This window comes from Daphnia carinata, chromosome 4 (genome assembly GCF_022539665.2).
Source record: "Daphnia carinata strain CSIRO-1 chromosome 4, CSIRO_AGI_Dcar_HiC_V3, whole genome shotgun sequence".
NCBI lineage: Eukaryota > Metazoa > Arthropoda > Branchiopoda > Diplostraca > Daphniidae > Daphnia > Daphnia carinata.
In genome coordinates this window covers 600,250-620,745 of record NC_081334.1, presented here as the reverse complement: position 1 = coordinate 620,745, position 20,496 = coordinate 600,250, and the positions used below count along the sequence as shown (strand labels likewise).

The window sequence follows — 20,496 nt, the reverse complement described above, 5'->3', positions numbered from 1 at the left end:
ACCTCTGACCGTGAAAAACGAAAGGGAAACTTAATCCACATTTACGACTGTATCAGACTTCCCAGTGCAATCCAAGTTTTACAGTACGAAAAACCATGAACATGAGGTCTTTCACGAAAGAAGAGTTTCAATGAATAATTGTGGAACACTGGGGAGCTCTCTAGCTCTCTAAGGATTTGTGCGATATCAAGATGAAAATGTATCGAGTTCCCAAATTGCTTGCCAGCGTGTCATCCAAGTATCACTGGATGCTACGATAACAAGAGTTTTTCTTGCAAAAGTATTCTCTTTTTCACAAAGACATGCGCAAACTGAGAATAGTGCAATACTGTACCGTACTACAGCACCAATTGAATAAGAAAAATGACAACCAACATGTGTGCTTAAACAGTTATGGCTGAAAACTTTTTTTTAAGCCCATGTTTTGTTCATTCTATTTCATTAACGCACGTTGGCCAGGAGAGTTTGTGAAAAAGGCATGCGTAAACAACCGACGCATAGAGCTTATATGTCTCCAACTGTCGTGAGGCAAAACGAAAATACTAACAGCCAACAGAAACTGCCAAGAAATATATCCTCAGGCAAAAGATTATCCCGCTTTTCTCTCATAAGCAAATTTGGGCAAAACCGAGCGGCATTCGCATGTAACACTGGACGAATTGTACAAGAACATCGAGTTTTCGAGTATTGGACGTGGATAACTATAGTTATTGATAACCTAGATATTCGTCTGATGTTATACAAGTTCAGTAAGGGTTCTTGAACAGTAATAAACACAAATTAGAACAAGTACAAGGCACCATTCATTGCATAAACCTTGAAAGTAGGTTATTTTTCTAATGTAAATCCCTAACCAGGATGAAATTCTTGGCTGAAGCACAGCTCATGATGATACACGAAAAACGTGAAAAAAAAATTAAAAAATAAACAAATAAACAAGGAATCTTGTTTCGCCACCAAAAATAGTGATTTGATAGCCTTTACAAACGAGCAAACTTTTAGTCGGGGGAAACGAAAGAAATTATTCCTTCTACATAATTTACGTGCATGTAACATAAGAGGACACAAAGTTCTTGGATTCAAAACTAATTTACATTTGTTTGGGTATCAATGAAGATTGGAATTCAAAGAGCAATAAAACATGCTGCCATAACTATAACTATCAATGTATAAACTGTAGTCTAATAAATTTTTTTTACAGTAGTCCCATCATTAAATTTCCAAATATTAACAGTTTTAGGTTTAGATGACGTCAGACTGTCAACAAGTAAGTTTCCATTCTCGGAATTTAGATTGCAAGTGTTTAAGTTTGAGTGAAAAGGATTATTACTTGCATAGGCTGTTTCGCTGATTGCAGAGACTTGTCTGAGGCTTCCATTAGATGATGTAGTATTTCTCTTGAAACTAGTATGGTTTTTATTGGATGGCTTTAGTTTAGCCATGCCCAACCTTAATGTTCTTTCTAATTCACTTTCATATATTAGCCCAGAATTGTGGTTGCTTGAGTCATCCACTTCTCGACATTTTGTGGCTATTCTGGCAGTATTCTGTTTCTCTTGATACTTTGTCTTCACTTTGCATGAAGAGCTATTACTATGTATGCCCTTTGTAGATCCTTTTGTCCTATTGTAAGTTACAACAGACTTGTTTCTTCCTTTCCTTAATAAAACAAAACAAAAAACTATTAATTCCTATTCAAGTAAGTTTGATTTCCAATGAACCAATATGGCTGCTTTGGCCGAAGTAAGCTCTAATAGGTTTTCTGTCTTTATAATACATAGGAAAATAAGATATTTACCTGTTCGGGAGTTTTGGTTTAGATTTAGGTTGAGATTTGCTTGCAAAATTGGAAGTTCGTTTTTTTGCCATTCGTGGAACAATATTAAATAGTTCTCAATGGCGACTGAAGAAGCTTTATTGGCGAACAATGAATTAGTACTGAATCTTAATTTAGGAATGTGACAATGCCCCATGCGGAAACCTGATCGATACGTCCCTGTAGGCATTCAATTAATTCACGAGAATGAAATTATTAAGGCTCAAAACGTAACAGACGAAAAATATTCGCGCCATTGTTATTTTCTAATCCATCCGCTGATGGCGCTATTTGAATGCTAAATGGATGGAAGCTCAAGAGATGGCGTACTAATATCAATTTGAAAACGATAAAGAGGAACATTTTCTTGCATGGGAGTTTAAACGCCAAGGGGATGACTATTGCATCAGTTATTTTTTAAAAAAGTAGAAATAATAGATATTAGTTGGATTCGTATAGCAATACCAGCCAGCAACTATGAAATATGAGAAATTTTAAGGTAATCGCTTATACCGCAGAAACGACTAAGGCACTATTCGCCGGATGTTTTGGTCGATGGATAGCATATTTAATGTCACCATTCTGAAACTGAAGATAAAAAGGGAGTGGCTGATGCACGCCAAAATGGAAATTATGTTGCATGACGTCGCATGAATTTGTGCTTGAAAAAATGGAGAAAAAAAAACGGCCAACATATTGCTTTCGTGACAGCTATCAGCCATGGGAAGTCATAAATGCAGCAATGTTATGGATACGAAAAAACGAGGAAATGTTTTTCTTAAGAAAGCCGAGGAAAAACATCAGACAGGGATCTTATTTCGTGACGAAAAAAAATCTATACTAGCGGTAGAAGCAGAAAGTATGCATTAAAACTTGATTCATCTAAGATTGCTTTTGCTAGTACTCAGAAAGCTTAGATAAAAGAACAAAAAACCACATCGAAGCTCGATCTAGCACGGCTTTTCATTATGCAGAGTGCCGCAATAAGGGGCGTGCAGTGTGTAGTCCATTAATATTGCAACTGATGGACTAATGAAAAGGGGAAGAAGAAATATACAACGTCAATCAGCTGAGAAATTGACGTAAGACTTTCAGTTTTAGCCACAATACCCTTGACATTTTTCTGCAAGGGCAAAAGTACAATCCTGGAATTTGCGAAACAGGAATGAGAAAAATGTTTCAATAATCCAAGTTGTTCACAACAAACATTCTTTCGTGTTGATCCCACTGATTTGCTGTTCGCCCCCCTTTTGATATCTAGAAAGGCTTCAGATCAGATATGCATAAACACTTTTCTTGAGTTTGACTAAATCATTGGAAATGTATAGTGACGTACATACTGCGTCAGAAGGTCCCACCTTCGCTGCAGAACTGTGCAGAACGGATCGATCAGAAAATGGACAAAAGCCGAGAGAACGATCGTAAAAGCCTACTTCTCCTTGAATGAAAACGAACATATTGCTCTCAACTAGCTGTCTGCCAGAGTGATACTGAAGATGCATCTTTCTCCTTTTCAATTGTTTGGAATAACTGTACTTGGAGATATTGGCTGCCCCCCAAACAGCCAGGCCTATTCAATGTCTGCTATTCTAGAATAATCCTATCAACTTGATGAGGTCCTCATAATTGCATGACGAAGCATTTGGGTAATTTCTTAACAAATCAAACTTACTTAGTAGACAGAATATCCATATGCCGATACTATTATTCTTTAAATGAGATATAAAGAAACCCTGCTAGGTGTCAGGTGTTAGCTAACCTTGAGATACCTACTGTGCAATGCAAGAAAACCATACAAATTGACCATATTTTGGCTTACCTTAGAGAGGACATGTAGAAGCCTGCCAAATCCTGCAGCCACAACCAGCTTGTTTAGGTCCACGTCATCCAGATAATATGACGGTAAACTATTTTTTCTAAAACAGTTTTTCAAGTGGTATAGGCTGTGCTGCTACTCTTGCAATGGCACTTGACAGCACTGGAATGCACCATACAAAAAAAATCGTTTTCGCCATAGATTAAGAGTTCAGACATGATATTTGTTCTTTTAAGCACAAAGAATGACGAGTGAAAGTGAAAATATCGTTAAGTTTATTAACACAGTTAGTTCGTTTTCGTTATATCTTGTTCAAAATGTAACGCCATGCGTAAAGTGAAAATTCGTACACCAAGAAGCCGCTAGATGGCTACGACAATGATAACTTTCAAATAGTAAACATTTGAAACAAAAATTGGATTATTGAGAGTAACAGGGGATTCCAGCCTTCCAGGGACCTTATTTGCAAACGAACTATCGGAAGCCAATAGACTTTTCCAAATTCTGTAAACCACTTCCCAAATCTTTTGTGTAATCCCAACTGAAAATAGACCAACAGTAGTAAAAAGAAGAAAATGTTATCATTACAATGATGACGTAACCGCATTTCGATTGATTTTTGGTACATTTCAGTAAGAGAATCATTCTTTACATCTCAGAGCGAGGCAGAACAACAACAATGGTTTAAAGAATGTCTAAAATGTACAATAATTGTTAAAACTTGAATCATATGAGATGAAAGGTTAAAGAACTGCGCAGAAACGTGGATAGAATTCATTAGAAAAATTTCAACAAAGCAGAACAACGTGAACAGCTTTAGTAACAAGTGAAAACGGATCCCGTTCGCGCATCACTCAACTAACTGCCTATACGCCCTCGATTATTATTCGTCATTGTCATAGTCGGTCTGGTTTCTAATCTCTAATCACACTTTCGAACTACTGGCGTTCTTCCTGAAATTGTAAATTGAATACAATGTTGTGTACGTCACGCTCGTTTCAGTATGTTTTACAATAGACAAATAGTTCCGTTGATATATTGCTGGCCCTTTTTTTCTTTTTACAATAGCAATATGTCTCCCGGGCAACACACTCTCTCTTGCCGGCTATAGCCTCACGAGCAACTAGCGACGATGAGAACGTCCTGATTGTGAGTGTGCGCGCCCCTTGGAACGGAAATAATTCGTAACTTTGGTTAATTAAATTTAGGGCGGAGGGCGGGGGAGGAAATGGCGTATGTTTCTTCATCACTACATTGTCATCATCGTCGTGTTTTCTATGTGATTTGTTTAAGATTTTTGTTATGTTTTTGTTTTTTTATTTGATGGATGTCGAGGTGGTGGATGAACGGAGATCGTTGAAGCTCCGGGATGCGGCTTCATGGATAGCCATACTGTTATTGTTGTTGTTTCCCCGCATCTGCTGTTGATGTTGACTCTGATATGGCTGCTGCTGGCCGTGCTGCTGTCCATCTTGTTGTTGTTGATGATGAGCTTGTTTGTTGTGAATGGTCGGCTGCGAGACGGGCCGTCTCAGCAGCCCGTGCCTCTGTGGAGGCGTTAGGCCCAGCAATGAATTTAGGACATCGTCCAGGGTGGCCGAGACGGGCGGTGAGATGCCCAGCTGTGGCGACGTACCGCCGTCATCTCTTTCCGCGGCCGACAGCGGCCCGGCGACGGTTCTATCACTCAGCCCTGAACCACCACAAGCACCAAGGGTCCAATTAAGTCATAACTCATTAACTAGTATTTGTTTTTCTTTGTCTATAGGCACTTTCTTTCGCTCTCCGTTTTCTGTTTGTTTGTTTGCTTTACTGTCTAAATCATTTCTAAAAAGAATGGTGAAAGGAGCACGCACGAATCATAACGAAAACGTCATCTACTGGTCGTCAACTTTTGAAACCGAGTCAAGACGGACAGCTTTTAGACCCATCAAAAAAAAAAAAAAAAAAAAGGAAAAAAACGAAACACCATAACAAAACACAACACACACATCGGCCGGACTAATCAAGCTGTTTGTATTGCAACTTTTACAGCCGCAGCGAGAGGCGGATGAGATATTAATTAATAATTTTTTTGAATAGTAAAAAGAGCGAGGGGATAATCGAACATTTTCCAATGAAAGTGTAGGATAAGGGAGGAAATAAAGAACAAAAAGGAAACAAAAAAAAAAAAGACACATACAGCAAACACGCACAGAAAACGTACACGAAATGTTTGTTGAAACGAACAAACAAAAGGAAAAAAAAATGGAGAAATTCCATGCTAAGTAAAAGACATCAAGCTGTAAAAAATAAGGGAAAAATGGGATAAGGAAAAAGTACTATACACTGAGAATATAACATGGCTTGGGCCGTAGTCGAACTAACATTTCTAATATTGTATAAGTCAGGCGGTATGTAGGAAAAAGGCAACAAAAAAAAAAGGAACTAGTATTGAAATTAGATTAATGTTTTTTTCTGTTTGTTTGTTTTGCGGACCAGAGGCGCAGGGATGGTACGGTACAAACTACACGGAGATGGACAAAGTCGTCATGGGTATGTGTGTGTGTGTGTGTGTGTTGTACAAACAGACACGCAGCGAGTGAAAGGAAAAGAAAGAAGAATAGTGATGCAAAAAGGAAATAGCGGTAAAATTTGTCCATGTATAAATATGCGAATTGAAGCCCAATTATTAAAACTATGTACAAACTGACGTCAAAGAGTTTCGATCGTTTTCGAGAAAATATCAAAAAGAGATTCAAAAGAAGACAATAATCCGTTCGGTTTTCCCAGATTTAGGGGGGAAACAAAGGCACTAGACTTTTTTTTTTGTTTTGTTTTTCGTTCGTAGGTGATGGTAACAATTAAAAAGCGAAACTGGAAGTCAAAATTTGGTTAAAAGGAAGAAAAAAAAAACAAGATTATGGAACGTCAATCCGATTAACGGCCAAAATCGTAGCTTTGGACGCGGCGAGTTCGATGAATCTTTCGCATTAAAAAACGTCAAACGTAAGGCGGATGGGCATCAATTAAACTTTTTCTAAACTGACAAAAATAAATGTGTCTACTTTCTTTCTTTTTCTTTTTTTTGACTCTTTCTGTTTTTTTGACGAGCGCCAATGCTTAAAAAATCGATTCAGATTTTTTTGCATGAATGAATAGAATGGCCGAAATTGGGATGGGGGGGGGGGGTGGACTAAAATTTGTCAAGGGGGCGGGGCTTTCGTTTCTCCTCTTGCTCGACTTTTTTTTCAAGCCAGCATCAACTCACCTGGCCGTCCATTGTTGGCCGTAGTGCCCGTCGATCGATGACGATGCAAATGATGGCTCGATCCCGAAGAAGAAGACGGTGGCGATTCAGGACGGAGGGGCGAAACGGCCGGTGCCGGGTCAACCGGTCGCTGATGGCTGGTCGGGCTGGCTCCTCCGCCGACAAACGAACTCTCCACCCAAAGACAGCGTTGTCGACGAGGTGAGGGAGATCTGGAGAGGGCTTCCAGCGGATGCCTTTCGGGACTGCGTGACAATCCGTTGCGACTTGCCGGAGAAGGTGGCTGATCTCCATCACTGCTCTCGCTGACGTAATGGACGATGGCTGAAGTCACTTGGCGGATGCTGGACCGAACCACTTCATCGGTTTCGTGCTGTTGGCGCTGCTCGCCCTCTGCGGTGGGTTCGACTTCCACACGATTTTCGCCAGCGTCGCTGACATCGTTACAGCTCGTCTTTGTCAAAAGGCTGGAGGCAAGTCTTTGGGCCGGCGACTGGTAGAGCGATAGCGGTGCTGGACTGGCATTGAGCCTCTCTTGCGATCGCCAGCCCAAGTAGGGCGCCCGGCCGTGCTGATTCAGCAACGATGTCCGGTAGGACGAGGCGGATGAGGACGCGCTCGGCGCTGGAGAAGGGCAGGTACTGTAACTCGATCGTCCGCTTCCCCATCTGGAGAACGATTGCTGGTTCGAACTGAGCGACGCCGGCCCATTCCAGCTGGTGGCATGGCACGTCTCCGCTGGGCTGGTCAGTGACTCACGCGACGATTTGATACTCCGCCAATCCGGACGCACTCGCGTGGGAATGACTACGCGCGTAGGCGTCCCTGACCGGCTCAGCGCTGAACCTAAACTGGTCATGGACGAAGCCGTTCCAGCCTCGCGATTGGCACTGCTCAAGCCGGTCCATCCACCATTGCGCAAGCAGACGCTTCCGCCGTGATAATCCCGACGACGGAGGACCCCAGTTGTGGTCCCGCTGTTCGATCCGTCCGTACCATTGTTGTTGGTGGCGCTATTAAGAGCGGCACCAGATGTCGCGTCTCCGCTGCTCCCCGAACGGGCATTGTTTTTATACCATTCAGGCACGTTGAGCTTCTGCAGCGAGCGCTGGATGCGCAGTTCGTGTTCCGACATTTTCCTCTCGCCGCACTTTTTCAGCTGATTCTCAGGGACCTACAACAAAACCAGGCCAACAAAAAAATGAAAAGAAGCGACAAAGTCTGAACGCGGCCAACATCATGGATCATGCATACGAAGGTTATTGTCAAAAATTTATGAGTTGGAACGTCGGCGGGAGGGAGAAAAATAGGCGGTTCAGGCCTTGTCGGCCTTGGAATTGGAACTCATTAATATGTCCGGTGGCCATTGTAGCTTGAAACCTTACAATATGAGGCTGAATGTGGAACACACAGAAAGAATATATATATATATAGAGAGAGAGAGAGGAGAGATTAACAATAACAGAGTCTAGTCTTTGATTCAGCATGTTCCTTGTTTATTTCTGCCTTTTTTTTTTTTAGATTTTGCGCATCGCTGGATGTTGCGTGGCTGCTGTTGACTGTGATGGATCGTAGAAGAACGAGCTAGTCTTTTCCAAGCAACCAAGGTCGAAGCCGATCGTAATAATAAGCGATATTATCATGTACTTGTTTTGGAGGGCAAAAACGGCTGTTTTACTTTGCCCCCTTTCTGCGTGACTGAGTGTCTCGATGATTGACGTTATCCGTCGGTATGCAATCAGATTTTTCCTTCTTTTTTTTTTTAGATTTTTTCAAATTTAAATTTACACACGACCCAGATTCCATTCTAACCGTAAAGAACCAACCAAAGCGCCCTGCCCACGTAATGACGTCTACCAGATGTATGACAAGCGATCGATTTCTATCGACCGGTTCGCGAGCCGAGAAAAAAAAGTATGGAACATAAAGAGAAAGTCAAGATCCCTATTGATTAGATACAGCCGGAGCGTCCAAAGTCCATTAACAGAAAAAAAGTGGGGAGGGGGGCCACGGACAGTAAATACCAGCTATGACGATTTTAAATCAAGTCCAGCTTTACAGATATTACGGACACGGTCTCTTCCTTTTTACGACAGCGCTGGATTAAAGAAGTTTCTTTCAGACTCCCCCCCCCTCCTCTTGATTATGGTGCGGAGTTAACAGTCGAGTAGGCAACACAGGCCCAGCGCATTCATTCAAAGAAATCGATACTTTTCGCTTCAAAAAACTCACTTGACTTCTTTGTGATGCATGGCCCACAGAGAGAGTGAGAGCGGATAAATATTAAAGAAAAAAAGAAGGGTACACAAGACGGGATGAAAGAGCTTGTGTCAAGAAAATGTGTGTGTGTCTGTGTAATAGTTCCAGACTTATTATCATCACTTTCAGGGTCTTTCTCCATCTATTCATCCAACTTTTTGCCTTCTTCCCCCCTTTTTTTTTTGAGTTTATTTTTCTCTTCTTCTGTTAAATAAATCAACCATGACCGTTCTTTCCTTGCCGCTCGGCATTTGTTTTTGCTGGAAAGTATTTTTACAAGAGGGGTATATATATACACATAAAAAAAGAATAGAAAAAAAAAAAGAAAAAAAAAATCAGCTTTTTTTTAAAAGGCCCGCGGCAGGCTCGTCTCCCTCTTCACCCAACTTTTTTCCCCTCTCTCTCTTCGACTGGGTGTGTTCACTTTTTTTTTTTCAAGGTAAGAAAAAAGAAGAAGGAATAACACGAAAACAAGTGGAATTCACTTGGTCGGACGGCATTCCTTGGGAAAAACCCAAAAGGAATCTGTGCGTTAGCCTTAATCGAAAACGATTCATCACATTTAGTTTGCATATCAAGATTGCAGGATCGGGGCTAATCGATTTACGGCTTCAACATCAATATTAAATCAGGGGATTTTTTTAGATTTAAACATCCTCTTCTCAAACAATAAAATAGGAAAATAGAAAAAAAAAACGACTTACTTGTACGGCCGATTTGTTGTCCTCATCGAGTAAAAATTCCATAGATTTCGCCCGGTTAGTGTCGGGCACACGCACGGAAGACGAAGTTGGGTCGGTCATCATGTCGATATCCGGCTGGACACTGACCGGGGCACTGGACGATCCCAAATTGAGCATGCTCTTAAATCTCTTATCAGTTGTGGTGGCGGTGGCGCTGCCAGAGTCGACCGACAGCGGCTGCGGTGAATATTCCACGACACGTTTGCTGTTGCAAAAGAGTTGCAAGTTTTGAATCAGCTCGTCCAGATTCGTTTCATCGGACGGGCTGCCGTTGCGGTTGCTGTACGACTGCGGATGGCGCTGTTGCTGCGATGATGAGGATGATGGCACAACAGAGTCCAGGTTAGTCTCCAAGAGTCCGGGCACGACTGGACGGGATTTGGTCGGACCATGACCTTGAGTACTGATGCCACCAGCACCAACAAACTCTTGAGTGCTGCAGGCAATATTTCGGCGTGATAGATTCAAAACCGCCCGCGATGCCGTGGCATTCCAAGCGGTCTCGACGGACGACGCACGACTCAAGACAGCCTGACGAGCTCGTTCACGACTGCCAGGATAAACTGTCGTGGCCGTCGTCGTAGGTCGTGAGGGCGCCGGCGCTGACGACGCCATCATCTCATTTCCTCGCGGATCAATACAATCGGATGTGGGTCTCGGCGTCGGCGTCGGTGGTGCAGCCAGATCCGGCACCGAATTGGCTAGTCGTTCTCGCTCCATTCGCGCCGTTTCTTTGAAATGCTGCAGCGCGTGCTGCAGACCGGCCGACGACACCATCGGAACGGGCGGCGCTGGCTCCACTGGCACCAGGTAATTTTTGCGGGCGTGAATCGTTCGAGGCTTCGTCTGGGGCGGCAGGGGCGGTTTGGCGTGAACTTTATTGCGTGGCGAAGGAATTGGCGGCCCACTTCCAGCACAGGCCGAAGGACTAATCGAGGTGACGACTGACGTACGACTAGCCTCAATGGCGGCACCTATCGATTCGCTTTTGGGGGGTGTATTCTCGTCGTTGGATGATGTTGTGATCGGTTGCTTAGCAACCGACTCCTGATGCGATTGCGATTTTTCAGTCGGACGACACGAAACGTTGGATGCCAAAGTGGCATCGCTGCTGCTGCTCTCTTTGCCGGAGGCCACCGCCGCTGATGGGCTCACCGGCGTCAAGGTGGCGCGCGTTTGAACGCCGGTTTCCGGTGTGCCCGATGAGCTCATCGGCGGAGTGGACGAAGAGCGCTGGAACGGTCGACTGAAGAATCTCTTCTTTGGCTCTTTGACAACTTTGAAGTCATCAATTTTCTTGGAAGTTGGCTTGACTTCGGCACTGGCGTCCGTTTGTTGTTTGTTCTTGTTCTTCTTGCCATTGCCCTTGGCGACGGGCGCTGTTGTTTCTGTCGGCGCATCCTTCGATTCGGTGGGAATCGCACCATCTGATACGATTGCTTTCTTGCCCGATTCCCGTTTCGATTCGGAACGGCTGAACGTGGCCGACATGCGCGCACTCAGCCGCGACAAGGAGAAACGTTGGAATAGGGGAGGCTTCTTACTATTCGACGATGTTGTTGTTGTTGTCGTCCCAGTATGACTGGTGGTAGTAGTAGGAGTGGTAGCAGTTGTGGCACTATTGCTTGTCGTCGTGCAACTGTTGCTGCTACCGTTCCGGCCGGAATCTTGTATTCCGCATGCGATCGGCTCGACAGCCGCAACGCCATCTATTGGCGAGTCAGGCACTAGTTTCACTTTTTCGACCATAGATGGCGATTGTTCGCTCTGTCCAACTTTCACAGCCGATTCCGGCGCATCGCAATTGTTCTCCTTCTCTTCGTCCTCCGGAATTCGGTTAGCCTCGGCCGCGCTAGAACCGTTAGAGGTGTTATCGTCGCAATCATCTTCACTCTGGTTCAGGTAACTCTCTCGCCAATTGACGGCCGAAACGACGGGCGAGAAGTGGACTCCGCGAATGGACGTGGACGAGACGTTGGCCGTCGGTGTGGACACTGCAGGATCTGCGGCTTCCGCTCCGACGGGTAACTGTTGCTGACTGATGTACACTTCGACTTCCTGACGAGGTCCGTATCGTTTCAAGACAACTGGAGCTGGATAAAATGCCGAATCCATGGCGGAGGGGATCGATTGTGGGCACGTCACATTGTGGCCAAGGTCTGAACAGTTTTGGTGTTTAGAGGCGTCTGGCGGCCGTATGAAATCCGATCCGTCAGCCGAGTGGAGGCTGTGTTGCTGTTGCTCCTTCTCCTCCTCCTCGTCCGCTGCCTGTGAATGCTGGTGATGCGCTGCAGCCTTTACTGCCTCCCCCATTCCGTCTGGAACCTCCCATCCGCTGCTTCCAATTTGGGGGTTAAATTTAGACGCTTCTAAATCGGTTCCAGGGCGATGCAGGATGTCGTCATTGGTGGTGGTGGCGGCGGCGGTGGCGGCGACGTTGCCGTTAGAGGTGTGGCTCATCTTCGATTCAAGGTCTATGCAAATCCCTGACACGCCACACCTGGATTCGCCATCATTTACGACTTCCGGTGACCCGTCGTCAATTAGAAACTCTTCCGCTTCTTTCAACGTGAGCGGAGTAGGTCGGCAGCGCGGCTGGCGGCGCAACAGCAACGCCGAAAGTGCCATCGTTGTCTTATCCTTCACCTCGCTCTGCCCGCGCCATTCATCCGCTTTCTCTTCTTCTTCTTCGTCCCAACCTTCGCCGTATGCGTCGTCCTCTTTCTCCCTTGTTGCTCTTTCTACTTCCGGAGGCCATTGACAATCGTCGTGGCTGCAACTAGGGGGTGATCCATCTGGAAGGCAGATGGTTAGGCTAAGGCTGTTGGGTAATTCGAGCGCGTGCAAGCACTTGGCGGGGGGTGTTGACGCGTCGGCCATCCGTACTTCCTCGATGCTCGCGATTGCACGTTTGTTATTGTCAGGCTTGCTTTGCTGCTGTTGCATCAGGGGGAGAGATCCGGAAGCGTCACCGTAACCGCTGTCCTCGCTCAGCGCCTCCACCGAATGTCTTGATCGAGAAGACGACGGATGACGAAGGTCTTCCTCCGGACTGGATCGATCCGGACTGCAACTGGAACTGCTGCTGCTGCTGCTGCTGCTGCTCGTCGAATGAGTCACCGGGTCGTCGGCCGTGTCCAGCAGGTTGAGACTGTCGCCGTAACTGCGGAAGGAACGCATTCTCTGGGACCTGCCCGAGATGAATCCCAGTCCGAATTCGTCGAAACGGTCGCAGCGTTCCGTGCTGTACTCGTCATCGTCGGAATTACTTCCCGTGTCGTATTCCTCAATGTCGGAGTTGAGGAATCCATCCGGCTCCCAATGATCATCATCATTATCATTAACCTGATCGTCGTCCTCGTCTTCCACCGCCCCTTCTTCATCAATCTCTTGCGATGGATCAAAGGTGATACCCCACGGATGTGTGGGTCTGAGAGCCGCTCTTCGCCCTTCGTACGTCTGTTCAACACAGCCGGAAGCGCCTATTCCCGTGACGCTATCGCACTTTGAAACGTCGCACGCACTCCTGCTGCTCCTCATCTCCGTTTTTTCTTCTGCATTCCAATGCAACGACGGCATCGAAGACCAGGAACGCGCTGGCGGAGAGAACCAGCCGCACGTGGTGTAAAATTCCTGGCTGATGGACGGATCTTGGAAATCATCCAAAAAGTTGAAGAAATTGGCGCTAGGTGTCGCAACCTGCCGAGTCCTCCCGTTTTGCGTAGCGCTCGCAGGACTTTCTAAATGCTCGTGGCAATCGAGGAAAACTTCCGGGTCCAGTTCAGGAGACATGATGCCGTCATCGGCGTCTTCGAAAGGCAACGTCGTGGCGCTTGTACGGAAAACGACGGCCGTCGATTCTTCGGCAAACGACTCCTCCGTACTGTCCAGTTCTTTCTCGAGCGCCTCAAATTGAATTAAGCTATCGGTCACGGAGGGGCTACGTGACGGGGCTGATTCTCTGTCGTCTTCGTCCATTGCGCAGCTGATGCGACGCTTCTTTTTGGGTACCTCTTGATCACGCTCGCTGCCTTCGCCGTCGTTTTCCTCGAAATCGTCATCGTCATTACCCAAATCAAAATCATCGTCAAGCCCGTCTGCCCGATAAATTCCTGCCGAGGAAAAAAACAAAAAAAAACAAACGAAAACAAGCCCGTTAGTTAAACAAACCCGAAAAAAGAACAACGCCATATGGGCGTTGCTTTGACGTCTAACCATCAAGTGTATAATTAGACTTACCTGAATTGACATCAGTCAGCTCGGAATGGCGTACAAGCGATCCAGATGTGATTGCGGCTGAGGATCCTGCATCGCCAACCGGAACGTGTATCACGCTGGATGAATCATCGTCGCTGGTGTTGAGCCAACCCCAGCCCCAGCCCCACCGGCCCGAATTGGAACTGGGACTCTCGGAGCTTTCATCGGCGGCTAACGGCGGCGACGGTGACGAATCGGACATGTCCAATAGCAATTCTTCCAGCGTCTCTTCGACGATCGTGTCCAGCAGAGGAAATGGCGGTCGATAGGCAACATCGGGGGCGGATTCTTCCACGGCGGTCGTTTCGGCGTCGGCCATTAAAGCCGCGGATATATTGTTGGCATCGCAGCCTTCCATCGTCAGGTGGTTGATGTAGAACTCCATACGGTCCGCACCTTCATCACCTAAAACATGGAAAAACAAAAAACAAAAAAACGTAAAGACATAAAGATTTGCTAAAAATGTACATCTTCATGACTTCCGTTATCTTATTATGCCATAAATCCTTGAATTCCGACAACGTCATCGACTCTCACGAACGACCCAACTAAGGTGTGACATAGACAAAGTGGAAGTTTTAGGAGTTTACAGCAAAGAAAAAAAAATATATACAGTATATTTATAATGATCATAAATTGCGGGTTCCCAGACAAAAGAATCACGGCGGCGTGATTACTGAGCCTTAGGGCTTGACCATCGTTTTTTAAACAGCGGGAGTCCCGCGACGAATTAACTTCCGGGGGTAGACCCACCAACTGGATTTCTAAATACCTTCCTGCTAGCAATGTCAAGTCGTCCGTTCGATTTGGAACAATCGAAAGCCACAATAGTATATTTATACCGTACCCAAGAAAGAAAAAATCAAGTAAAATTAAATGGGTTTTGATAAAGAAAAGAAAAAAGGGCGGGAATGGAAACCAAAAAAAAAAAATAAGAAATAAAAGTTCAACGTACCAGCACAATCAACGTTTCCCAAAATCAACAACCAGTGCGTGACATTTAGGTGGAATTTTGGAAAACGCCGATGGCAGATATCTTGTCAATATAACAGGAATAAAACAGGAAAAACTGGGTTTCGTTAGTTGGCAACAGGTTACTTCGTGAGTTGGGAAAAAAGAAAATGCAGAATTTCGGTCACTTTTGTTTCGGAATCTGAACGTTTTAAGTAAAAATACTTGTCTTTAACAAAGTTTTCTGCCGTTGCGTGCAGAACCTCGGTCCTCTGTCGAAAACGTGGACAGCATACGATTGACCGTAATTTATCTGTGTTTTTTTATCTATTTCAAATGGGAGGAGGGGGTTTGATGTCGTTAACATAAACTACATGCCCTTAGTGCTGTGGCTTGAAAATCAGCAGATGGATAGAGGAGAAGCTGTAAAAGAAAATGACTCATCAAAATGGAAGAGAAGATGAATGCAAACAATGGTTTTCTTACTGCCCAATTTTCATAAATATATTATTCCATTTGTGTGAATTTTTTCTCATCATTCCTCGACAAAGTCAAGGTTGGCAATCTATTAGACTCCCTTTCTGCCCAGGATACCCATTCACAGAACAAAAAGGAGTGAACCAATTTGTTGGACTGCAAAAAGTTTGCTGACAATTACGAGAAAAATGGCCACAAGAACAAAAATAGTTTAGTACCGTAATAAATAGTGGCTATGTCTGGTCAAGGAATTACCTAGCAAAAACACATAAAGTAGTTTCTGGACTATATGTTAGGTTTTGTCTTTATTCGATGAAGAATCGATGGAAGCTTTCAAAACAATTGGATCCGGTCTGACGACTGCCCACTTCGTGAAGTTTTCCAATATACTAAGATCGTTTAATGCGAGAAATGGTTTCTTTAGAGGACGTCGAAGCCGATCGTTCACGACGCACATCGTCACGACGTGGTCCACTTGGGAAAAAACGCACACGGCTAATGACTGGTAAAGTGGATAGTAATCAAACTTGACCCCACAGGCCTCACACGGTTGGCAACAAACAACAATAATAACAGCATGGTAACCGCGCGCCACATGTTTTCCTCGAATAACTCTGAAATATCACTTAGCTCCCGCCCCCCGTTGCAAGATTTGACTGAATAAATGAATAATTAACTGGCGCCAAAAGTCTGTATGCAAAACAATTGAATTCATTACGAATTTTTAAAAAAATAAATACAACAATCCCAATTTATTCGCTAATAGCTTTTTTTTCGGTTGATAAAATAACTGTTTAGTTGCCAAACCTCGAAATGTGCATTGCTCCGCCCACGACTAAGCTCGGTTGGCACATGGCAGCATGGTTTGGCAGGACGTTTTGTCAGTGTTTCCAATGCTTGATTTGGAAATGAATTGAGGACTAAGTAAACAACAGACATCACTCTACGCAAACACAATTTATCTCAATTCAGGATTGTTCGTCTTGGCTGTTTTATCAGCCAAAATATTACTTTAACCTGTCTGGCCAAAAATCAAAATGGCAGTTATCACATCGACTGGTTGACAATGAGTGAAAACTGTTAGACTTTCAGATAAGGAAATCTCTAGATGTTCCATTTTTTTGTTATCCTTGCATAACTCTGTCACCGTTTTCCGGATGCATGAACGGAATGTTTGAAAAGGCAAATCGCCGCAACTGCGACATTTCATCCAAGAAACCTTTCTCAAATGCCAGCCATTTTTGTTCCCATGTCCCCCAGGTAGAAATAACTATTCTGCTACTTTAACATGTATATATGTATACCAGCCTATATTTTTTCAGAACAAAACAAAGGAAATGTAACCGGAGACTGATGATGTCAGGGAATCAGGAAGTCAACCGTTTCTTTACATGTTTATTTTCGCCCACCAGACAGCTATGCTTCATGTAAAATATTTTTAAAAAAAGATTCCCAAGATTGTTTGTGAGTTTTCCATCCACTTGGTAATAATGGAGGGGAAATGCCCCAAAACTTTGAGGAAAAAAAAAAAGAAAAAAAATAACTGATGAAGGGAAACGACGAAAATACCTTCCTGCTTCGCGTTTCGGGCGATGAAAAGAATTTCTGCCACACAGGGCTTTTGATGCTCAGCTGTTACCGTCTTTACTCTTCAATTCTAAACCAAAAATACAGCAGAAAAAAAAAAAACTCTCCGAAACACAAAGTATGATTCTTTCTTCAACGAACAATAAGTTTCGAAAGAAAAGGAAAATGACTTCCTAGTATGGACTGCACCATAAATCACTGACGAATCTGCCATCGCACACAATGCAGTTCGTCTTCTTCTACACACAGCCGAGAAAAGCTGTTGGGGTAACGTTATTACTTTTACACGTGTATCGTTAGGCAATTTGGTTTTTGTACGGACGTCGCAGAAATATAGAAAAAAAAAACAATAATTTCTTTCACCGTCTGGCGCTTATAATTGGCAATTTCATTTTTTGTTTTGTGTGACTCTTGCTCAAGGAAAATCCTATTAGTCCTTTTGGCGAGTGTGTTGGAGGTAACTGACGTGTGACGTCAGCCCAACGTATCGGCGCAAAGGCTTGTGTACACCTTGTTTCTTTTTTTTTTTTTTGTCGATCCGGATTCCGGTATTGGGGCTTCCGGCCATGAAGGCGCGTCCGCGTGACGCTAAACTGAGCAGAAACTTTTCTATATATCCCCTCCTGCTCTTTCAAAAGAAAAATAACATTCTTATTCGTTGGTTTCGTTTTTTGTTTTTTTTAGTTTTTCATGATTTTATCGTCCAGAAAACAAAAGAACGATGTTTCCAAGCCGCTCCCTTCAAACCCTGGAAACTTGTCTGTGCGTGACGTCACGGGTCACGAGGCCAGAAATGACTCTTTATTCTTCTCTCTATATCCTCCCCCTTCGCTCTTCTCTATCAGTCGTTCCCTCTACTCTTTAACTTTTTCGTCACCCATCACCGCATCTTGGAAACGACGATCGAAATCAACAAAACGTAACGCGTTACCTAGGGCGTTATTGTTCTACCACTTCACTATACTTTTCACAGAGGTTCCGGCCTAAAAAAAAAAACGAACTTTTTTGAAATTATTATTAAATGATACAATCACGAAAAACTAACCCCTCCCACTTACTCACGTTCATACCTTTTTTTTACTCTTTGAAAAAAAAAATTCACGCTTCAATAAAAGAGTGTCAATTTTCTAGTGTTCCATCAAAATGTAGATCAAACTTGTGTAACACACTGACACAAGCACAAAATCCGGATATGTGGCTTGACGCGACCTATATGAAAATGAAGGAAAAAAAAAAAAAGGGATTGGAAATCAAATTCCTGGACCTCAAGGCATCGACAACGTGCCGTCAAAACTAAGAAGAAACAAGTGCACTAAAAATATGCGGTGACTATGCGGGCCACCATGATGCATCACCTCGAAATCTACTTCCTATTCATTCGGGAATGATTGCAATGCCCGTCATGATTTTTATTTTTTTTTTTTTTTTTTTTCTCAAATAACGTAATGAAAGACTGTGCACAAGTTTAGACGCGAAAAGCAATCTGATTTGACCGCACGATGATTGCCTAGGTGTAGCATATCTAGCGGGAATTTGAACTTGACGAAATTGTTATACGACTCAATTTGCGGGCGATCGCATTCCTTCCAGGTAGAACGACGCAGAACAAAAATAGAGATTATAAAAAAAAAGCAACACGAAACATCCACCGACAAGAGTCAAACATTTTTTTTTCCCACACGCGCATGCAGGTAGGGGGGGGGAGGAGGGAATAATAAATTCGTTGCTAACGCCAACGAAGCGTAGGTTTTCATTTCTGTTGGCCATGTACGTGAAATAAAGGCAGAAGCAACAGGCGACATAACGGGCAAGTGTGTGACAGCTATCCGTGGCCCACCGCGGAGCGTCTAATTGAACCTCGCTATACGTAACACAGAAGAAAAGCCTCCAATAACAGAAGAAGAAAGAAAGAACACCCACCAAAAAAAAAAAAACCGACAATAACAAAAGAATTCCAAAAATTCCTTTGGGTCCACAGTACCGTACTGGCGACTGTGTGTAAAATATATAACCTGATCGTAAGTATATTTTTGCACGAAATACACGTACACACAACTAGTATGTAAGCGTATCCGTGTTCCGGCTGGTTTGCGTCAAGTTTTAGCGCACTGGTAACCAGCGGGGGCTAATCATTTGTAAAAACGTCGGGGTAACAACACGAAGAAGTAGTCGGTAGTGGAGACAGGCAATTAAAATGTCAGTGCGGAAATACAACGGCACATGTTTTTTTGTTTCGAAATAAAATAAGGCAGAAGGGGAGAAAAACGTTTGGCAATAGCAATAACTCACCGACGAAATTGCGAAACAGTTCGGCGGCTGACGGGTAATTTCTTCGGCTGCAATCGGCCGGATCGTGACGGACGAACAAGTCTTCGGCATCCTCGTCCTCTTCGCCGGGGTGAAGCCTGTTTGTCCAGTCGGAGTAATTGGTTTGTTGGTGTGCTTCGAAATGCCAACTACGGAATTGGGTTTCTTCTAGGCTGAAATCTGGATGAGTGCCATCCGTCAACGGGGGAGACGACCGGTCAAACGACCACTTGACCCCATCCATCAGCACCGAATTATTCCACATGACGCTGGTCTATGCAACACTTTTGATACGCAAATTTTTTTTTTTAAAGTTTCAACTTATTGTTCTGTGTTCCTTTTTGAAAACGTTTCCTGTTTTGAATGTCTCCATCGATGTCGATCGGAATTGTTTTTCACCAAAACATCACCCGCTATAACAGACAATGATGACCACTTAGCTGTTGTTGCTGCAACAGCATCGCTGGCACTTTTGTTATCCCTGACATCCGGTCTGGGTGTGTAGTTTGTTGCGTCCGTCTAGGTGGCCGGTTGGATCACTACTGGAGAAATTTCTCAGGTATTACGAATTTCTTTCCAACTAACAAAAGAAAAAAGCTGGAGGCTCACGGCCCTCCCAGAGTTCTCTTTACCTATTTCACCCCCTTCAACCAAACATCCGGTCGATTCATAACCTGCTCACACACCGACACACAAAGACACACACAAAAAAAAAAAAAGAGTTGCAAGAAAAAATCGATAGTTTACAAAAAGAAAAGAAAATGACGTTTCTCTACTTCTATCTCTTGTGCCGTCTCCTTTTTCACCGATTTGCATACATCCCACAGTTTAGCTATTTTGTTCTCGTGTTGAACTTTGAGGTGACATCCGACTCCTCAAGCACCGAGCTGTTGTTAATGTCAATCAGCACACAAAATGTACGCACGCGAAGCCAAACAACAATAGTTTTTCTTTTGCTCGCACGAATAGAGTCACGATTGGCCCTCTTCTTTTCAACAAAAAATTGTGAACGGAGAGAAGACGAGACACACTC

General features: G+C 44.0%; 2 protein-coding genes across 2 annotated transcripts in view; both read right to left on the bottom strand.

Annotated features, from left to right (window-relative positions):
• Window positions 1-12,585, bottom strand: part of LOC130695119 (probable glucosamine 6-phosphate N-acetyltransferase) — a 73,761-nt gene extending 61,176 nt beyond the window's left edge. The window contains exon 1 of the mRNA XM_059494930.1: window positions 12,576-12,585. The gene's annotated coding sequence lies outside the window, so the exon portion shown is untranslated. The remainder of the gene's footprint in view (window positions 1-12,575) is intronic.
• LOC130695099 (mucin-5AC-like) lies at window positions 3,891-20,177 on the bottom strand. Its single transcript, XM_057518220.2, has 5 exons — window positions 19,446-20,177; window positions 14,124-14,546; window positions 9,846-13,996; window positions 6,883-8,056; window positions 3,891-5,325 (listed from the first exon to the last, which is right to left on the bottom strand). The coding sequence occupies exons 1-5, from the start codon at window positions 19,726-19,728 to the stop codon at window positions 4,949-4,951; spliced, it is 6,408 nt and encodes a 2,135-aa protein (XP_057374203.1). The 5' UTR covers window positions 19,729-20,177; the 3' UTR covers window positions 3,891-4,948.
• Window positions 20,178-20,496: the final 319 nt, after the last annotated feature.